A 21406-nucleotide genomic window follows, 5' to 3' on the forward strand; every position below is an offset into this window, starting at 1 on the left:
GGAAGAAAAATCCCTTGCCTCTCTATTAAATCTTTCATCTGTACTCTATTTTGAGTAACTTGGGAATTATTCTTTCGAAATAATTCCCTTCTTACTCTTCATCTTACCGTCAAACTGGCTTCAGCACTTGGTTGGTTGAAACAAAGCATCAACGAACTCACCGCGGCACCTCCCGAACCCGAACCAGAACCCACTCCACCAGCCGCGCCCAGACGACGCCCCGAGATGCCTCCAAAGAAAGGAAAGAACAGGAAGAGGAACAGCGTGGTTCAAATCCCCAAAGAGAATGGTGGTAAGTTTGAAGAATTCCATCATCAATTCCCTGACAAATGCAACTTCCTTTCCCCTCGCAAAACCCAATCGTTCGCGACATGCCCAACCATGAACCCGTCGCCTCCCATTAAAGATAAGGCAGGCGAATGAAATAGGGCAGCGCCCCTCTCCTGTGGTAGCGAATCACCATAGTTCCTCGCATGATAACTGCATCCCGCCATATTTTTTCGTATATAAAAGGAAATTTTTATATATCGCGCACGCACCAAGCGGAACAGGGCGTGGTGTTTTATGCATTGCCAGTCTGTCACGCATCAAAACTCACTAAACCCCAGTCTGGCTGCGTCATTTAAAAATTTTTAATCAATCGATTTAATTTACTTTTCAATATCATTGATAACCAACAATTGTTTTGATTAGACGCAGGCTCTTCTCTTAATAGCCCCGCTGTGGAGACGCCAATGACCGAGAATCAAGAATTTATTACACCAGCCGATAAACCCGATAATCCGTTAGACAAGCCTTTGGCGAACGGCGCTGCTACCACGGATAATAAGGACGCGATGGCTAAAGCTGAAGGCGATGAAGCTGCGGCGGCTTGGGGGTTGGATGATGATAAGGGGAAGGACATTGTGGGCGAACCCGACGCGATCCCGGATACAGCCGAGACATTGGAGAATGGATCCGCGGATCATAAGCCCGCCGAGGTGAATGGCGACGGACACAAGGGCGAAGATACAAAAGTCGAGGAACCAAAGACCGAAGAGCTAGAAGCAAAGGCTGAAGAGCCAAAGACCGAAGAGCCGGAAGCAAAAGCTGAAGAGCCAAAAACCGAAGAGCCGGAAGCAAAAGCCGAGGAGCCAAAAACCGAAGAACCGGAATCGAAAGCCGAGGAGCCCAAAGATGATGTCCCCGACACGAAAGCCGAAGAGCCATCCGAAGAGGACAAGAAGCCAGCCTCGCCAGTCGATCTCGATGTTCCAGATACTGCAGACGCCAAGGAATATATACCCGAAGGGTCTGTCACAGAGAAGGCCGCAGAGCCCGTCGCAGATGAACATGTAGGCGGCAAATCATTGGCAGACGAGCTCGCAGCGGTAGAGGCCGCCGGCGAAGAAGAAGAAGGAATACCAGTTGAAAAGGCAACTGTGGGAGAGCCCCAAACCGAGAAGCCTGCGGATGAGGAACCTACAACCGCAAAACCAGCTGGAGAGGAGCCTGTTGGGGAACAGACACCTGCCGAAGAAAAGACTGAGGAACCTGCTGCAGCTGTAGAAGAACCAGCCACAGACGCTACGGCCCCAGTCGAAAACGCGCCTGAGTCTGAAGTTAAGACGGAAGAGCCTGAAGTCGTTCGGGACACGCCTGCGCCAGAGCCCACAGCTACTGAGGCTGCACCCGAGGGAGACGCGGCACCAGAAGAGAAGACAACAACTGATGACCAGACAGCTCCTGAAGTTGAAGCAGCAGTTACAGAGACAGAAGCTGCTCCAGAAACTACAGCTGAACCAACCCCAGAAGAACCAGTTGTTCAGAAGAGGCCAGTTATGGAAGCGCCAAAGCCTACAACCCTAGCCTCCCTCACATCTACCGACAGAGACTTCACCTCGACTAGATATCAATCCACAACGTCTCCGCAATTCCTTAATAAGCCTCATCAGGCGGCAAACCACTCCCTCGATCTCGATGACAGGAATATGCAATCATCCGTCAACAATTGGTACGGGAAGATCTTTTCGTTCGCAGACTCTCTAAACTGGCGACCGGGTTGGGACCACCTCGAAGAATTCGATTACTTGGTCAAGTCGACCGAGGCCGCTCTGTCCCAAATATCTCTTCCCCCAGCTCAAGAGTGGTGGGCTGAAAAACCAAAGGACACATCGATTGACTGGGATAGCATTGACGAAACGGGCGCCAAATATGAGGAATTTTGGGAGTGGAAGAGCAAGATCGCGCTTTCTGCTATCTTGGCGAACTTTGCCTGCAGGGAAATCTTTGGCAAGACGGTGTTCGGATTGGATGATAAGATGACAAGGAAACTCGGCCTCGCGATGTCGGTTTTCACTCGAGATTTCGGTAAGTCCGATGGGATCCACAGCGCTGCTGCTTTGTATTACAATTTCTAACCAGCATCTTTAGGCGACGATATCACCGCTACTAAGTTCCGACATATGACACTCAAACTCCTCCAAGAATCCAAGTCCTTCGGAAGCTCCAGCAGGAAGCAGCTCGTAAAGCTATCACAAGAACTCGCCAACGTTCTTTCGCCGCTCACTCCATTCCTTCCCGTCAAAGAACCTCAAACCGAGGAAGAAAAGCAGCAACAGGCTCACTACTCGCCATTGACCCTCGCGCTCTACGAAAAGGTTCTCTTTGCCACACATACCCTTCATAACACAATCCAGAAGGATTACAAGTACTTTGCCCTGTTCCACCCTGTTCCCGGCGTCGAATTCGATGAGACAACAATGGAGGAGTCAACATTCCAGGGTATCGGTGCTGGTAAGGGTGCAGTTGCCCTTGTTGCCAGACCAGGTCTTGCAAGACTAGGATTGCCCCGAGGTGGTGAACCTGAGGATATCATCATTGTCCACAAGGCGCTCGTTGTCAGAGAAGATGCTTTGGAAGAAGGGTTAAAGCACTTTGATCCGCCAGCCGACGAGACTGCCCCTAAACCAACAGCAGAAGAACCAACGGCAGAGGCTGCGCCGGCCGAAACAGCACCCGCAGAGGAGGTTAAAGCGGAGTAACCACCGCCTTTCGATTTCACGATGGCGACGACTTTTAGCGACAGAGAAACTTAATGATTTAACGACGAAGAAAGATTCTCTTTCTACTTTTTTCTTTGCTTGTGGGATTTTTAGGAAGGTGGAGATAATGGGTGGCTATCTTGATTCGGATTCGAACGCTTTCTCCATCTTTTTTACTTATGAATTTCTTTGCTTATGACTTGGTCCATTTTACCTCCCCCTCTCAGATATGTCCTACTCTCTTCTCAAATATCGAAGGGAAGAACTCTTCTATAAAATCTACTTGTTCTCTCTTAGTTATTTTTGTTCCCTTTGCAGGCAAGTTTTTCTCGTTTTTGACAGTTCTATCTGCAAGACCTAGTTTATTATAAACTAGAGTATACATCTTTTGAAAAATAGTTCTTGGTTTTCCTCCTTGATTATACGCTGTGCGCATGCTACATTGTGTTTTTTTGGCTTTCCTTGGTCCTTTAGCATTTGCTTTCTCCAGCTTTAGCATAGCCTTTAGCAAACCCATTTTTTAAAATGTAATATACTGCCTTCCTTCTAGCACAAATCTATGCAGCTTCCCATAAGCGATATATCGATAAGACTCTTCAGGTCGAACGTGGTACTTTTGGTATATCATTCGTACGAGTATGCACGTACGACGACTAGTCGTAGCGTATACAGTATGCAAAGGCTAATATCGATATCAGATAATATGAGGGAGACCATATGACGCCAAAATTATGACAATTAAGAGAAAAAAGATACAGCGGTCCAACAAACTGTAGCCCTTCTTATCTCTTGACCAAAGTAACGATATCCTCGTCCATAAGTTCGTGCGACAACCCCACTCTCTGCGGCTGATGCTTCACACTTCGTCCGTATACAATTGCATACTTGAAGACCTCTAGAATCGACTTGTGGATCGATTTGCACTAAAAGGAATTACCGAAATATTAGCCAAATCTAATCTCATCCAGGAACACCGAGTAGATGCGTGAACTTACGAAATCCTCAACAGTATACTGTCCTCCTTTCAACACCACCGGTGTCGAATAATCTGGCTGCTGACCCTTCGGTTTCGTATATATCCGCCTCAAATTCAACTTTTCCCACATCATCTCTAACAATTCATCCACATTCCACATATGCTCGGACGAGATGGGGACAGCATTCGGAATCCGGTATAGCAAATCCAATTCCTCAATACTGATCGAATCGATCTTGTTAAGGACGTATACCACGGGGATATACCGTCTACTCTTCGCCTCCAGGATATCGATCAAATCGTCAATAGTCGCATCGCAACGGAATGCAATATCCGCATTCGCGATTTTATACTCACTCAACACCGCCTTAACTTCCTCCGGCTCAATATGCGTCAGCGGAACAGTATTACTAACGCTAATCCCACCTTTATCCTTCTTTTTAAAGATAATATTTGGCGGTTGTTTATTGATCCTAATCCCAAACCCTTCCAATTCGTTTTCAATAATCCGTTTATCCGTCAGAGGTTTTAGAACGTCGAGGACGATGAAGATTAAATGACAAGTCTTGGCGACTGCGATAACTTGTTTACCACGACCTTTTCCGTCCTTTGCACCTTGGATGATACCGGGGAGATCGAGCATTTGGATCTTGGCACCGTTGTACATTACGCAACCGGGGACGGTGGTAAGGGTTGTGAATTCGTAGGCTGCGGCTTCGGAGTGTGTGCCGGTTAGTTTGGACATTAGTGTGGATTTGCCGACTGAAGGGAAGCCGATGAAGCCGACGGAGGCGGCACCAGTACTGGAAGGGCATCAGTTTGGAGTATAGAGAAGAGGATAGTGTATGAGATCGTACCGAGCGACATCGAAGCCAACTATTTGAGATACTATGTAAGCATTTTGTCGCAAAATCGTATCTATAATGAAAATGGTAGAACATACCACCAGCACCACCTCCGCCGCCGCCGGAGGGTGTGACAAGCTCTCTTCTAAGCTTTGCTAGCTTGGCTTTTAGTTGACCTAAATGGTACGATGTGGCTTTCTACGACATCGATTCCGAGTGAGTGCTTTCGTTCCGACTATTTTAGGGCTTCCAAAATCCGGGGTATCGTCGTACATTCTTCTGAGTCTTGGCCATTTCGGCCTCGATCTATTTCGTCCAGTAAATAGATCATGTTAGTCAATATGTTCCTCGTCGGTGGAATCGCGATCGCGCGGTTTAGGTGTTCGGGGATATACCTCTCGGATCTAGAAACTCATAGCTACCGTTAGTACCTTAAACATACATCCATATCAATCTATCGTATGTGTGGGGACCCACCTTATCCACCGTCGTCGACATCTTGGAGTATCGTTTGTGATGTCTCTAACTGCCTGAAACGGGCGTGCTTCGAAAGGAGTTCTGAATGGGTAGGGTTATGTATGGTATGGCCGTAATATCAATGGTCTCGAGGTCCTGTGCTGAAGGTTGAAAAATGATATATTCGAGGTTTTGGATTTGTGTGCGGCAAAATCTTGGAGCGTTCGACGGCTGTGGTCACGTGATTGGTTCTGGCGCTGTATGGCTGGCGCCGCGCAGCTATGTAGACACACTTCGCACAACTTCAACTTCGGACTATCTAGGCTCGGGGTTTACCTAGATAGGAAGATGCTGAACTTCTAACAATTAATACTAACTCTTGCTACGGCATCCTCAAAAATCAAATTACATCTCAGCTTAAAATTACTTCTCAATTCCAAAGTCTTCCTTTTAAAAAACATTGACACTAGGAAAGGCACGAATTTTATCTCGTAAACCAAATGCTGCTGCGAATAAATCAACCGTGAAAACATTAACCAAAGGTTCCGTATTGCACATAAACTACTTAGCACAAGGAGGGTCTAGAGATTACTGTAAGATAGTTGTCACTACTCAATTTTTGAAGAAACAAAGGCTAATAATATACTATTCGATGACTGGAAAACATATTGGAAGAGCTCTTGGAAATGTTCCTGTCCATCTTGATTCTTGAGCTCTGATATTGCCCGAGCGATGTGTCACGTTTCGGGTTTATGGCTCGATTCAAACATCTCCCCTACTGCTCCTTCATTGTCGAAGTCCTTGAAAAACTCCTTTGTCTCATCCGTGAGAATAATACTATGTATTATTGTCATTCCCGGTACTAGCATGCAAAGAGGGTCGAGAAGCTTTGTTTTCTATCCCGCGAACGAAGAACTCCTCCCCGGCCTTCTCTCGTATGTTTTCCAAGACGAGTTTTGTAGGAGTCATATATGTTAATCTCTCTGGCCCATCGCACCCTGCGGTTATCATTCTGATAACCTGCAGTTTGGTATTGAATACGAAACTACCGGAGTACGGTCCCCCGAATAACTCGTACTTTGCCTTAACCGCCCTCAATCCCCCTCCGCATGGTGGCTGTGTTACGAAAACATCGCCGTCGTTAGGGCATAAGGACCCATGGAACCTTCTACGTATGTTCAAGTAGTCAGGAAAGTCTATGTGTGTTCGTGTGAATATTAGCCGGCCGCAGCCCAGAAAGAGGTTCAGGGCCAATTACAAAACTGACCTTCAGACAATTGGAGTTGCTTCAAGTATCGGGATCCGAAGTCCTCGTTGGAAGCACAACATGATGGCATGTCAAGCCATAGAAGTCTCCGCTCTTCAATTGAACGTATCTCCTCCTGACCATGAAATGTGGGCTGACGCGGGTTGACGCAGTGGTGAAGGGCGGTGAAAGCGTAAGAAGGAGGTTCAAGTGATCCAAGGGGTTTTCTAATTGATTGGTTCCAAGTCTGGATACGAGACGAAGTTGGTCTGTTGGGATGAACCTTTATCTCACAAGCTCGCGAGCTCGGCGGGTGCCGGGCCTTTATACCTCGCAAATAGAAACCTTGATTATAACACCATCACTAACAATCTATTCTATTGTTTCCTGTCTTTTATTAATTTTGCATTTTAAATTTTAGGAAAACCTACCCAAGACCAGGAAGATCTTTAGCTTAATGCTTGAAGATCTGTAGCAGGTATTATTTACGGTTCCATTTTGACACAATATAATACTATTAGCATAAGTAAAACAAAACAGAGTGTAAGTAGGTCTAAGACTCATATTTATTGTCATAAACAGAATGATGAAGAATTTGATGCTGATATATCACGGCTTGCAGGCATATGTGTCGAAACGCACACATCAAGTGCGTTGAGGACAAAATGCAACAAGGCGATAGCGTTGCTTACATAAGCCATGCCAGACTCGGCATCCTTAGCTCAGCTATAATACCAACAGCTTAGGGATTTCCATCTTCATTTCGAAAAGGTGACACAAGAGCTAGTATTAGACGAATATATCACAATCATGTACTACCGAAGCTTAAGTATTTGGGGTAGCTAGCTAGATAGACGTTAATTTATTGAAGTCTACGTAAATTTACAGGACGTGCAAGGACTGAGCTCGTGGCAAAGCTCCGTTGCATTGCACACTCCATTGCAAGACTTGCGAGGTTAAGGTGCTTACCTAGGTAATGTATGGGCTACTTAGGGACACGCTTGGACTCGAGGCTATAGGGCTACATGTCGTCCATAATCCAGCCTGCAAGCTCCCGTCGGCCCTCCCGGCCGGTTACCTTTGAGATATAGAACCCGTAATCTTTTGGCTAATGAATTAATCGACGACGATAAACTGGATTTTGGTATCCTATTGTCAAAATCAAAGCATTCTAAGCATAGATTATCAAGATTTGTCGGAGATGGATACCTCGGTTCATGGATCCAACATCTGTGATTTGGAAATTTGATAAATGGGACTCCGGAACCCCGAATGAAAGAAAGGGTCAACCTTTAGCTATGTAGGCCCGCGGAATAATTAAATTATTATTTGTAACTTGACGCTTCGAGTCCGCCAATAGATATACGTATAGTTGTATTAGTACCTAAATGGCGAGGTACCTGTATGCTCGAGCTCCGAATCCAAAGTATATATATTACACCAATAAGTCATCTTGCATTGAAGATCAAGAAAAATACCCTTGTCTTTATCGACCCACCTCATAAATTTGGACACGCCTTCCTAGAATCACATCTAACTCTTAAATATGTATACTTTGGCTCTTAAGTATCCAGCTCTTAAGTATCTAGTGCGCATGGTCTTTGTAATCCTTAAAGTTCATCGTCGGAGGACCTCGGGTACCCCCAAAGTTACTACCTAGGTTATATGCGCGGCTTACTTTGATAAGTCGGGAAGTATCTCCTAACCTGCAGATCTCTAACATGATCAGAGCAAAAAACTAAAATATAATACGAGGCTTACGCAGCATGCTATGTACAAGTAGAAGCATCAAAACTCAAATGCAATTCAACTGTACAGGATGTGTATGTAGGTTCTTACAGGGGTGGCACTGATCACTAGAGTACGGAATGTACGAGCGAGCGGCTTGAGCTCCTAGTATCGACCTACAGCCAACTTTCACCACCAAAGCACTTTTAAACGGTGAGACACTTAGAGTTATTAAAAATAATATAATATATTACCAAAAAACATAATTTTCTCAACGACATATCGAACCAAATCTAGACCCGGAAAGTGTGGGGAACTGGGCAGCTGGGCAGCTGGGCATATGTAGAGACGTCGAGGGAATGCTCGATAGTGGGTCCTCAAAGCAACTGCCAGTGCGCCGCGGGATATTCAAATGTCTGTATCTCCGTAAATATTTGTAGATACAGGATTTGCTTTTCTTCCCGGGCAAGGCGGTTGGGGGCAGATGACAGATTTGATAATTTGGAAAGAAGAAAACGGGATAGCTAAGACTGGAAGGCCGTGTCCGATATTTCGAGGTATCGTTTTTAGTGTTTGGTGCATAGCGTTAGTTAACCCCGCAAACTCAAATTTTGCCTCACCCGCAAATATGATGACGGCGATAAGCCGGCTGAGAGAAGGAAAAAAAAAAAAAAGAGCAACTGCAAGTTCGCTAGACGCTGTAGCCGTCCGAAAATTATGAGAGTACTCTTTAATACTTTTTTTTGCCTTTTCAGCCTACTAGCCTTGAAAAGTTGCCGCTGATGACCTGAGTATCACATTCTATTTCTGTAGGATCATTGTGGTTGTTCATTGGTGGACGAAGTTCGGCTTCGAGACGAGCTTCTTTTGAAACGGCGATGTTGTGTTCCTTCCATGACGACAATCAATGACTTTTCCGGTGGCCATTGCGAATCGCCCTTTGATGGTCAGATGTCAGGCAGTTTTTTGGTATGATAGCAACTTGATTTGGAACGAAAACCTGACAATTACTTCGCTCCGATGGATTAAACTGTCAACCTTCTTATCACCTTCTAAGGGCCTTCTGGAGCTCTCCCTCTTCTCGGCTGTTTCTACAGCTTCCCAGTTGCCCTCGCGAGAATGGTGGAGTCAGGGTTGTCAGTGGGAAAACTCCCCATAGGTTCGCTCCGGCGTTAATATAGACCCGAATTATGCAAGTTTAGAGTAGCACAGTGGGGTCAAATGGATCTAAGCCCTGGACGTTTCGGCGTCCAGATTCGAGGGTGTACATACAGCTTGTTGCGGGAGAAGTACCTCACTGGAAGGACAAGAAATTGGCATACTGGCCCAGGCTTGCAATACAGCTTTTCAACATTGCAGGGGGAGCTTGAATTTCAGGCACACAAATGTGGTGTCGCTTTCAAGCAGCAAACGGGCCCAACACCTTCCAGTCAAGATGTTCTGTTGAAGGCTTGAACTTTTAGGTTGTATTTGCAGAACGGTTTCCACCGGAACCGATGGAGGGGCTAACTTGGGTCTCCTAGACAAATTTGATACCTTTCTATTTGTAATTGTGTCGTCATGAGGAGAAGGTCGGATTAGATTCAGCTCGAGAAACAGCCGTGAATATTTGGCCGGCCAATGCAGAAGCTGGGGCAGTAAGCACAATATGCCTGTCAGCTCTGAATATGTCATAGCTAGTGGAGGTGAAGGTAGCCTCATCGCGTAAAGTCGGCTTGGGGCCACCGGCCACCTGAATCGAATCTTGCATTCCGTCACCCTTGCCGCTCACCGGAACAGTCTGATAGAGTTACAAAGCAAAAAAACCCACTACGGGACGATCCTTTCGAGTTCATCCGTCGTCCTTGTCCGTATTTTCCAGCCGCTGTGACCCTTACTGATCCGGACAAGGCCGTAGAGTTCCACAGATTCCACAGCTGATTATGAATCAGCTTACGATGTGTTCCCTTGATAGCTTCGAACGTGGGACCCGTCGGGCGCGACGTTGGCCAGACGTGTCATTTTCGTGTCATGGAGAATGGGAGTGGGCAATTGGTTTCGAAAGCAATGCCGCTATTCTGGAGAAACGATCTAAGACAGCGGCAGCAGTGTGCTGCGCACACGTTGTGCAACCGAGCTTGGCCATTAGGTACAGGGTTGCCGGAAAGAGCACCGTGAGGTCATGGAGGGGCGCTAAGTGGAGGGTGGGGAGTGGCTTATGCACGCAAGCATTCTGGCGGGGATACGATGTCGAGGCGACCAACATCGTTTGTAGCAGTTCATGTATGGATGTAGCCCTGGTACATCCATCCGGATATCCATACCTCGACTTCCTTCATCTCCCCTTCACCACCTTCACAAAGCAACCACAATCCACCAACCTGGTCTAGTTCGCAACTGCCTAGTCCGACTTCCATCAAGTCTAATTCCTGGTTTCTCCCATCGTAGACTAGTCTATCGAGAATCTTGATTCTCAGGCCCGTTACTCCGGAATATTCACAGTGTAAGTTTTGTTCCTGACCATCGATTCCAACAACGTGCCTAGAAGAAGGTAAGTCCCTAGCCCGGATATAAAAATCCACACCTTCCCATCTTCATTTTCCCAATCACGACTCCTTCCGACGATATCGATTCGAAAGGGCATCGTCATCCTCTCGATTATCTGTGTGACTTGGTTGCTCCTGTGCAACTTGCTCGCCGGGTGACTTGAAGCTGGGTTTCCTGTTGAACCAGATTTTCCGTTGCTGCTCTGCACGACTGCGCGTCCCCCAAGGTTTCATCCCACTAATCAAATATTAAAACCACCCCTCCTTCCATTCAGCAATCCTGCCTCCCCTTCCTCCACATCGTCAACAATACTCCCTAGTTGACCACAATCGACTACTCGACCTTTGTAACGGGAAACATCTTGTTCTTGTTGCAATTCAACCTCTAGCTGTCTCTTGCTTGCTAGTCTTCAGACGGGTCACGTAACTTGAAGTATGTATCCGAGACGCCTTGAATTTCTTGTAACCACCAAGCTCTGACAGATGTTCATACATAGCCTTCTCATCCTCAGATTACTACAGAATCCATCGGACCCGATAATCCAACAATGTAAGTTCTTTCATCCATTAAACTCTTTTGCTTCGCTCGAGTCAGCTGCAAGGTCCGCGGGACGCTTTGTTCGAGTCGTTGTGGCCGTTTCTGTGTTCTCGTTGCTGACCTAGCTTCTATAGCAAAATGGTGAAGCCAGCAAACCTCCCTGCCGAGCCTCACGATCGTGAGAGTGTTGACGTAATTCCCAGAGGAACGGCCTTTAAGGGTGAATCTGATGTAATTACGAACAGCAACCAGACGGCAGTCGAGATTATCGATATCCGAACCACTACCGTAGAGCTGCAGCTCAATGGCAACATCATCAAGGGTTTGGACGCTCCGGTTGGAGAGAAAACTCTCCCTACAATGTTGTTGTACGATGAAGCCGGTCTCAAGGAGTTTGAAGCCATCACATATGTTGATGATTATTACCTCACCAATGCTGAGATTGAGGTCCTGTCAACATATGCGGACGAAATCGCATCTCGTGTTCCGAATGGGGCTCTGCTCATTGAGCTTGGGTCTGGCAATCTCCGCAAGGTAAACATTCTCTTGCAAGCCCTTGAAGCTGCCAAAAAAAATGTCGACTACTTTGCACTCGACTTGTCTCGCCCTGAGCTCGAAAGAACTTTTGCGAATATTCCGCAGAACGCTTTCAAGTATGTCCGTTGCTTCGGTCTCCACGGGACGTACGACGATGGAAAGGCTTGGTTAGAGAGCAACGAGGAGGTTAGAAGTCGCCCTCGCTTTATCCTTTGGCTTGGTTCTTCTATCGGAAATTTCGAACGTGAGGAGGCCGAAGACTTCCTCAAAGAATGGCGTGAAACCGTCATCCGTCCAGGTACCAAGGACCGAATGCTCATCGCTTTCGACTCATGTAACGATGCTGCAAGAGTATGGTTGGCGTATAACGACCGTCAGCGAGTAACCGAGAGGTTCATCATGAACGGGCTAAATAACGCGAACAACATCCTACGCCACAAAGTATTCGACCAGTCCGATTGGACTTATATTGGCGAATATGATGTCGTGTATGATCGTCATCAGGCGTTCTACGAATCTCGCAGGGAGTTGGTTCTTCCTTTGCCTAAACCTGTCAAGATCGAGAAAGGTGAAAAGGTCCGCGTCGAACGCAGCTATAAATTTTCTTATGCACAAGCTGTTACAATGTTCGAGGGTGCAGGTCTAGTTATCGGTACCTCCTGGGGGCAGCCAGGTGGAGAATATAGTAAGTGTTTCTAGCCTCGACAATCCTGTGGGAATATGTGTTGACCATGCCATTTTCCAACAGCCCTCCACTTGCTTCATAATCCGACCGCCAGGACTGGGCTAGAACCGAAGGAATACGCAAAAGCGGCATGCCCCTCCCTCAATGAATGGGAGGAATTGTGGAAATTATGGGATTTGGTTACCCTAGGCATGGTCCGAAAGGATCAATATCTCACGAAGCCCATTTCTCTGAGGAATCCCATTCTGTTCTACTTGGGTCACATTCCCACCTTTCTCGACGTCCAGTTATCGAGGACTGCCGATTTTGCTCCGACTGAGCCAGCCCACTATAGGGACATTTTCCAACGTGGGATTGATCCAGATGTCGATGACCCGACCAAATGCCACAACCACAGCGCCATCCCGGACACCTGGCCGAAACTTGACGATGTTCTCGATTTTTGTGGCCGAGTTCGTAACCGAGTGAGGGTTATTTACAGTAATGGAGACACCTCTTCGATTCACGTTCAACGTGGACTGTGGCTTGGATTCGAGCACGAGATCATGCATCTTGAGACATTGATGTACATGTTACTGCAGCATGATCTAACAGTACCACCTCCCGGCGTTCCGGAGCCAGACTTTCGAGCCCAGTTCCTCTTGGATTCGACGAAGGCGGGAGAAGGCGAAACTTGGATCAAGATCCCAGGACAGAAGATCGTCCTCGGAACCAAGGACTGCGAGGAAGAAGGCGGATTCTTCACCTGGGATAACGAAAATCCAGCTCTCGCATCATCCGTCGCGCCGTTCGAAGCCTTTTCGCGACCTATCACCAATGGCGAGTACGCTTTGTACCTCGAAGGCACAAAGTCTACTTCGTACCCAAAGTCGTGGACAAAGGAGGGCCGAAACTCCAACACCAATGTTTTGGCCGAAGTCAACCGCGACGACCCCTCGCCTGTGGTCTTCAACGGCCTCTTCGTCAAGACGGTCTTTGGTCCCGTTCCGTTGACATACGCCCAGCATTGGCCGGTTATCGCATCGTACGATGAGTTGAACGGATGCGCAAATTGGATGGGTGGACGGCTTCCGACCCGTGAAGAGCTGCAGGTGATCTACAGTCACACCGAGGTCACTAAGAAGGATTTGGAAGCGAAGAAGCTCGCCGCCATGATCGATGCTGTTAATGGGTAAGTGAATCTTCATCTTCGATCTCAAAAGGACGTGAGTAGTGTTTTAACCTACCCTGGATCCGCAGGCATTTGTCAATGGACGGCGTACACATCACTCCACCAGATCTCGCTGCTTTGGCCGGGAAGGCAGACACGTCGGGAAGCAACGACATGTTTGCCAATACGGTTGGAGCCAACGTCAGCTTTCGACGATGGCATCCAACCAGTGTTTTGGGAAGAGTTTGCGGGAGAGGTGATGGAGGAGCTTGGGAATGGACCTCTACTGTGTTAGAGAAATGGAATGGGTTTAAAGCGATGGAACTGTACCCAGAATACACCGGTCAGTAAAAACATCTTCGTTATTATTTCAGATAAACGATCCACTTTTGGGGTACGTCTCAGATACTAACCTGCTCGCCGTGGTGATGGAATATCGTGTAGCCGATTTCTTCGACACTAAACATAACGTCGTTCTCGGTGCTAGCTGGGCTACTCACTCAAGAATTGCAGGTCGTAAAACATTGTAAGTACTCCAGTCCTAGTCCCAGAGTGCTCCTCATAAGCGCTCTCAGAAGGTTGATGAGGGTCATTTGCATGACAAATACTAACTACCCGCTCCTTCAATTGATCAACAGTGTCAACTGGTATCAGAGAAACTACGAGTTTGCCTGGTGTACTGGTCGTCTTGTCCGTGACCTCGTCGCTGCCCGAACCGAATAACCTACCAACCATCTATCACAAGTGTGTCTCCTCTATCGACGTCGCCACCAAATTGCTTTTAATACGTCAACCACGGATTTGAAAATCTCATCGATTTTCTGCGCTGCGTCTTTTACTGGTTCAACATGCTGCCTCTTTTTGATGAGACTGCCTTCTTTTTTTTTTAATGACTCGCTTTGCCGTTTCTTACAGCACTACGTACATTCACTCGGGAAAAGGAGCCACGTAGACGGAAGACAGCTGTCCTTCGCGACCGTTTTTCCGCCTTACCCGCTAATTTCCCTAAGTTTGAATGCTACTCCACCACCTCGTTCCTGATTGGCAAGACCAATCACTGTCTATTTTGGTTTAACTTGATATATCTGGCTAAATTGTTTTGGTTACTGCATGTATTCGCCTCCCAAATATACTACTGAAGGTTCAATACCTGCTTTGATAGTCGGCAGATATCTTTCTTTTCGAAAGCCATTATCTGGTTGTCGATGGGAGGTTATGCCGTCGGTGAGGGTGTTTATTTGATTCTTTTTTTGTATGGAGCGGAGAAAACCAAGTCACAGACGGAGATCTTAACAATTATCTGCGGCTGTGACTGGGATTAATGTGCGTAATGGAGAATGCAAAATCTTGAATTTGAAACCGGCAGGATGAATAGATCTGATTCTTGTAAACTGTACCTGTTAACTTGGCCCTTAATACCGTGAGAACATATACATCTGTGCTTGAGACCCTGAAGGATATTCCAGTGTCATATCGATGTATCGGACACGTTTGGCCTATGGAAGGCCTATGAAATCACGATTACTTGCATACATGTGTCTATATTTACTTTCTCGAATGTTCATGATAAGGGTTAGAGTAGGTTGGTAGTGATACCAGAGAGGTCTGTATTTTTCCTAAAAAGTTGTAAAACTAATCTTTTCTCTTTTTTCCATAACCGGCAGGATATCGTAACCCTGATACCCTGCGATCTTTCAATTGACCTCCCAAAATATTGTAAAAGAGAAGAAAAAACATCAGAACCTGAAAAGAACCGTCCAAAGGAGCCCATAACAAAAAGTTCGTAACCCTCATACTTGATCCAGAAAAAGAAGACAAAATAACCAACATGCATGCTAGAACTTTCAAAACCAAACTAAAAGAAACCGAGGACAAAACGCAAAAGAGTGCTTTTCTTCTTTTTGGTATAATTTTGGAATCTATTTCTTCTCATTAACAATCATAACCCAGTCTTCCCCTTCTTTGTTTTCTTCGGTCTTTAATCCTTTGACCAATGGGTGTCTTTCTAGTGTTTGTGAGGCTCTCAGGTCTTTCACCAATGGTGAAGAGGTTTCTGTTGCAAAGTCTCTGACGATGACTTCAGCACATTGGCATTTATTGCATGCCGTTGTCCTCCTCTCACAAGACCCTAATGATTCCCTTTTCATTTCTTTAATCTTCTCTCTGATGATGGCTCTCAGCTCTGCTTTATGAGCCGAGTTTCGTTCTTTGCGTTCCTTATCTTTAGTGGAACTTCCTTCTTCATCTTTGGCGTGGCTCAACTTGCTGAGTATAGATGATATCCTGGCCTGGTCGATTTTATGTGTTTCTGTGCCAGACAGTTTTGATAGTTGCTTTAGGGGCTTCGCTAGTTTGGCTTTGCGGATGATGTTGGAGGGGGCGTCGAGGTATTTTTGTTCGATGTTTGTGAGGGCAGACGATTCCAGTGTTGGTAATATGTTCTTTAACTAACGTCAGTATAATTCTTTCTATGTCATTGGAAATAGAAAGGGGTAAAAAAAAAAGACGTACATCTTCATCCTTCCCACACTCTGCGAGTTTAACCGCAAACTGGAGTTTGTACCTCTCATACAACATCTCCTTATACATCTTCTCCTCCTTCTCCTCATTTCCGCTATAAACTGCTGGGCCTCTAGCCCGGCTTCTTACGGCCTCCAAGTCACTGGATGCCGAGATCCCTTGGGCGTTCTTTAGCCTCTCTTCGGTAACTGTGAAGGACCTGGGGAACCATTGGAAAATATCTTCTGGGTACTCTTGTAGAGATGCATACATAGATGGCTTGAATCCACCACGTGCGTGACCATGTGGTAGTTCCTCAACAAAGTTGCTTGGGAACCAACCGAAGGTATTAAGGTTGATTTGGTCGGAAGACTTGATGACGCATCCGAACCACCATCCATTGTGTCCCTTCTCAATGACCTCCACCACGTCACCGGTTTTAATCGTCAATTCACGCCCTCTGACCAATACATTCTCCATCTCAGCGGTATTCTGGGCCTGGTAGTCATACAATGCCATGCAGATGTTCCTGTTCCAGTATTTCGAGTACACCTCTTCAGGTAGAACCGGGTACCTGTGCCTTAGGATCTCCACAAGCGCCTTCGCGCTACCGGTAGTGTAAGCCATACCGTGCCCTTCGAATCCAGCGAGAATGTACTGTCCCTCAGTTCCAGGAACCTTTCCAACCCACGGTCTCTCATCGGCCGAAAATCCCATGATTCCACTCCACATGTATTGTGCATCACACATCTTATCCTTATCGGCAGCTGGGTACCCACATTCATCGTCGAAGTACTTTCCAACACTGCTTCTTAGGTAATCACCGACGTCGGTGTCAACGTGATTATCATCGGTGATACCAACGCCTTGATTTTTAGCGTATTTTCTTCCGCCACCGAGTAGGAATGCGCCGCCGGTGCCATTGGCACGGACGTCCTCTTGAACGAGGTACTCGGCTTTACTACGTTCTCCGTCAACGAGACCGTAGGTATGTGTCAATGGATTGGAGATAAGAGATTTTGGTGGAGCGAGAGCCGACATTTGTGCTCGTACTGGGTAGATTGCATCGCGCATGGCGGGAACGAGGTGTGATGCGAACGCGTTGGTAGCGTGGATGACAATCGGAGCGGTGAGTGCCCCGCGTGGAGTATGCACGCGATGTAATGGGACTGGAGCTCCATCGTTTAATGTGGAAATTGCAAGGACTGGAGTAGATGTTTGGAGGTTCAAGTATTGAGATTTGATAAGGTCCTTGAGGATGTGGGCTACTAGCTTGTAAGGCCAGAGTTTGGCTGCATCTTTAATGGTGATTGCGCCGACGGCCGATGGGATGCGGAGAGAGGCGAGAGTTGATTTATCGGTGACAATTGTGAGTTTGTCTGCTAGCTCTGGAGCATGCTGACGCAGGGTTTGGATGGAGTGGACGGCAAGCGAGAAAGATTCTTGGTCAAAGTATGCATCGCAAGATGGGAGACGGTGGAAATCGCAGTCGACACCGTTTTCTTGGATATAACTGGTTAGGAGAGAGAGGTTACGTAGTTCAAAGTTGACGGCTGTGAGGGTCTCGGAGATGCCAAGGTCGTCGAAGAGATGTTGAAGACGGGGGTATGCATAAAGCGAGGGTTTGCAGTGGCCACCTGAGTTAGAATTTAGTAAGTATATCGATACGAATTGATACCGTCAGCTTATGATTGTGGAATTACCATTCTAGAGTAAGATATATTAGTAATTGCGGCATTGTTATCGGTGAGAATTCAGAATGGGTCATCGCTTACTCGTCCGGTGGCGCCCCAGCAGGCCTCCCTAGCTTCTAGCATGACAATTTTCCGTCCCTTGACCCATGCTCCGCCATCTTGCTCAGATAGGTATCTCGCTGTTTGAGCACCGGCAATACCACTTCCAATGATAACGATATCAGCTTCGGTGGGGAGTTCGGCTGTGGTACGGTGACCGAGTAGGAACTCGTCCGGCTGCTTGAGCCAGAAGGAAGATGTGGACTCCTCTGAAGGGAGCTGTGGGTCTGGGAAGTGTTCTGCAACCATTTTGAATATCTTTTTATTCTTCTCGAGGGTGTATAAGTGTGTATATGTGATTGTATACGGTGGTATGCCAGTTACTTTTGGTTCGTTTGTTTGTTGGCTTGTATAGAGTGATTGATAATAGCAGCCACTCCTAAGATATAATTCCTATAGGTAAGATCTATACTTTATGAATGATAGATAGTTTCCTAGGAAGGGTATTCAGAGGAGGTGCGGTATAGATAGATATCTCAAGCAAGAACGAGCAAACGTCTGCGAGATGTGGTTTTGGTGAGGTTGAAGTTGTAGTTGAAGTTGGAGATGTTTGTAGATGCAGATGCTTTAAACGTTACCTCTATCAGGTGCGATTACTCAAATAGTAATTCAAGTACTGAGATTGGTAGAAAGATATAAAAAAAACACCAGGGAAAAAAGACAAGATAATAGAGGAAGTCGAGGGAGGGCAGGCGGGTGGTAGAAATATATATATTCTTCACTCGATATAATAAGTTGGGGATGCAATGCGAGCCAGCGTCCTTAACTAGCGCGAAAGGATAGCTCCACAGCTGTACAAGACTAGTAACTTCTAGGACCCCCCGGCTGGCTGTCTCAACTGAGAGATATATATACCCTCTTCGAACAAACAAACACCGCTAACGACCAAAACACCATGTTTGTAACGGACTACCAGAACTACCAGGGCCACAAGGAGGCCAGGAAGGAAGTCGGGTCGAGATTACCAGGGAACCGCGGCCCTGTGCATGAGCTTCGCAGGCTGCAATTCGCTGCTTGTGAGCAAGCTTTAACCGTGCCTTTCAATGCAATGCACTCTGACAATAAGCCGGTCACGAATTGATTCAATTCAATACCCTCTGGCCTGGCTGCCTTCGTCTGCCTTCGTCTACCTGCTTGCGGGGTGCATCTCGATCAAGCAAGTGCTTAAATGACCCTCACTCAATCTGACGGTGGCATCAGAAGATGATGGAAAGGGTGGAAATGGGAATACACCACCATTTCCGGTGGTCTCGACAGACATAATGGCAACTGAGGTAGCTAGCTGATGAGCTGGCTTCGACTAACGAAGTACCGTACTCGTACTTACACAGTACTTAGAGTTAGCTCCCATGTCACAGGCTGGGCGAGCAAAAGGAAAGGAGAGAGATCGGCCGACATCAGCCCACGCAGAGACACAGAATAGGAATTGCACCGGGGTGGAGCCAATGCCGAGTCTGGCCCGCTCACTCGAATCCAACCTTTATTGATGGCAAACTCCCAGCCAGGCGTGCTAATGGATGATTCTATTGCTGGGATTCCCCCCAAAAAAAAGCGGCAGAGAAAGTAGAACAAGGACGAAGATATCACGGGCAATTGCAAGTCAACCCGACACCTGGTCGTGCCACTTTGCCATGCTTCTTCCCGGTTCAATACTCGATATGCTCTAGCCACCGATAGGCTTCGAGACTAGGTAATTTAAAATCCACGGAACACGAGATATTTTTCATCAGAATTGGCCCTGCACGGAAGGAAAACCTTTTCAGTTCGGTAATCCACTCGCGCTCGATATCTTACAAACCCGATTCCATCGGGAGGATTCATGAGTATTAGTCGTGGTGATGCCGGAGTGGTCAGACCATTCAAACATGTTCCAAAGCAATCTCCGATAGGTCCAGACTCTTTTTTAAATTTCTGTCTGAGGCATCTGCAAACTGGAGATGCCGAACCGGCTAAGTTTTCAAGCGCCATTCCCCGACAGCCCATTGCATCGAAAGCTGTTTTACTAACGGAATTCCGCCATTCTGTTTGCTTGGATTGTCATTGTTCATTGCTGTCAGGCATTGTCATCTAAAGATGGGCTGATGCGACAACAGATGACTTTAGCCTCTCGCTTCGGGACGCTGTACGCTGTACCTGTAAGCTTAACTTTTTTTTTTTGTCTGACATATTGATATTTCGTCTTGCTTTGCCTTCTTTATGCATCGACATCTATGTATCTATCCTGCTTGCCTGTGCAGCTTCTGGTTTACTACTTGCCATTTTAACCTATCCCGCCAGGATAAATGTGACAGAAAAAATAAAATAAAATAAAACAGGATCAAGGACTCCCTTCACCCTTCGGTCCTACGATTTTCCTTGAATACTCGACGCTGCATTCCCAGGGAGCTGCATCGGAAAAAGCGAAACAGCCATGCTATCCCGCCCCATCATGCCCTTGTTTCGAAACTTGTTCGAAGAACACGTAACCGTCTTACAATTGATACAAGCAGCGTCATTACCCGTATTACCCAATACTATCCGCTTTCATCCCGTCTGAAATATATATACCATACATGCTATTCCCTTCTTCGATCAATCTACTCGAAGGACTTCCGTTTCCCTTCGATCCGTTCGTCCCCTCGCTTTGCACATACACGTATGGCACAGGAGGAAGTCCCAGCAATCAACGAGGAGCACATCGCACACACAGGCACACACGTTTGCGATCGCGAGCTCATGAGCGCGAGAGCACCACCCAAGTTTAGCCAGCCAGCAAGCCGACGAAGCAAGCAGGTATCCATATTTAACACGACTGGGCCAGCAGGTGATTTTCGGGACCCCACCCGTTTGGCCTTTTTTTCCTTCTTTTAGCTTGTCCTTCCTGCACGCCCAAGCCAAGCGAGTAGCGAGGACCGAAGGGCGGAAGAGTCAAAGCACCCACAGTTTTAGCTGGGCACTTGAACTTGCTTTCGGAGGACCCTTCCCTCAGTTCCAGTGCAGCTCCCGCTGCGACTGTATGGCAAAGCACGGTAAAATGGGGAAAGGTTTTGCAGGTTTGCACATGAAGACGCGCGGTGTCGGCATGTCTACAAACCTTTCCTCCCGCTACTCCAAAGTGGAGGCGGGGCGGAGACAAGGTTATAGGTGTGAGTGCATATTAGTACGAACAATGGCATTGCTATTGCAGATATATGTGGCTGCTAGCTGCCACATAGCTGTGGAGATGGGTCGATGAGAAATCCGCCAGCCAGAGATTTGGAAAAAAAATAAAAAAATTTAGTACCAAAGTGGACATTTTGACATGACATCGATCTACTCGACAGATTACCAGCCGTCTGTCCAGGGTGTATGCCGTTCGGTAACGGTTTTCGAGGTTATTTTACAGGGCTGCCGTTTCTTTCATATTCGTGAGCGATATCGATATAA

General features: G+C 46.9%; 4 protein-coding genes across 4 annotated transcripts; 2 read left to right on the forward strand and 2 right to left on the reverse strand.

Moving 5' to 3' along the window:
• Positions 1 to 225: 225 nt before the first annotated feature.
• On the forward strand, positions 226 to 3023 carry DFL_004234 (uncharacterized protein; the record flags this gene model as incomplete). The annotated part of the gene is made up of 3 exons (XM_067633294.1): positions 226 to 292; positions 694 to 2349; positions 2413 to 3023. 3 exons carry the CDS (start codon positions 226 to 228, stop codon positions 3021 to 3023), a joined length of 2334 nt encoding a protein of 777 aa, XP_067491477.1.
• A 782-nt stretch (positions 3024 to 3805) lies between these two features.
• DFL_004235 (uncharacterized protein) lies at positions 3806 to 5342 on the reverse strand (the record flags this gene model as incomplete). The annotated part of the gene is made up of 7 exons (XM_067633295.1): positions 3806 to 3946; positions 4019 to 4802; positions 4857 to 4875; positions 4943 to 5042; positions 5118 to 5150; positions 5240 to 5248; positions 5322 to 5342. 7 exons carry the CDS (start codon positions 5340 to 5342, stop codon positions 3806 to 3808), a joined length of 1107 nt encoding a protein of 368 aa, XP_067491478.1.
• A 5158-nt stretch (positions 5343 to 10500) lies between these two features.
• DFL_004236 (uncharacterized protein) lies at positions 10501 to 14432 on the forward strand (the record flags this gene model as incomplete). The annotated part of the gene is made up of 7 exons (XM_067633296.1): positions 10501 to 10536; positions 11207 to 11232; positions 11297 to 11401; positions 11472 to 12559; positions 12623 to 13730; positions 13799 to 14052; positions 14197 to 14432. 7 exons carry the CDS (start codon positions 10501 to 10503, stop codon positions 14430 to 14432), a joined length of 2853 nt encoding a protein of 950 aa, XP_067491479.1.
• A 1196-nt stretch (positions 14433 to 15628) lies between these two features.
• Positions 15629 to 18250, reverse strand: DFL_004237 (uncharacterized protein; the record flags this gene model as incomplete). Its single annotated transcript, XM_067633297.1, has 3 exons — positions 15629 to 16150; positions 16221 to 17771; positions 17984 to 18250. 3 exons carry the CDS (start codon positions 18248 to 18250, stop codon positions 15629 to 15631), a joined length of 2340 nt encoding a protein of 779 aa, XP_067491480.1.
• Positions 18251 to 21406: the final 3156 nt, after the last annotated feature.

Source organism: Arthrobotrys flagrans (genome assembly GCF_004000055.1).
Source record: "Arthrobotrys flagrans strain CBS H-5679 chromosome Unknown unitig_0, whole genome shotgun sequence".
In the NCBI taxonomy this organism is placed as follows: domain Eukaryota; kingdom Fungi; phylum Ascomycota; class Orbiliomycetes; order Orbiliales; family Orbiliaceae; genus Arthrobotrys; species Arthrobotrys flagrans.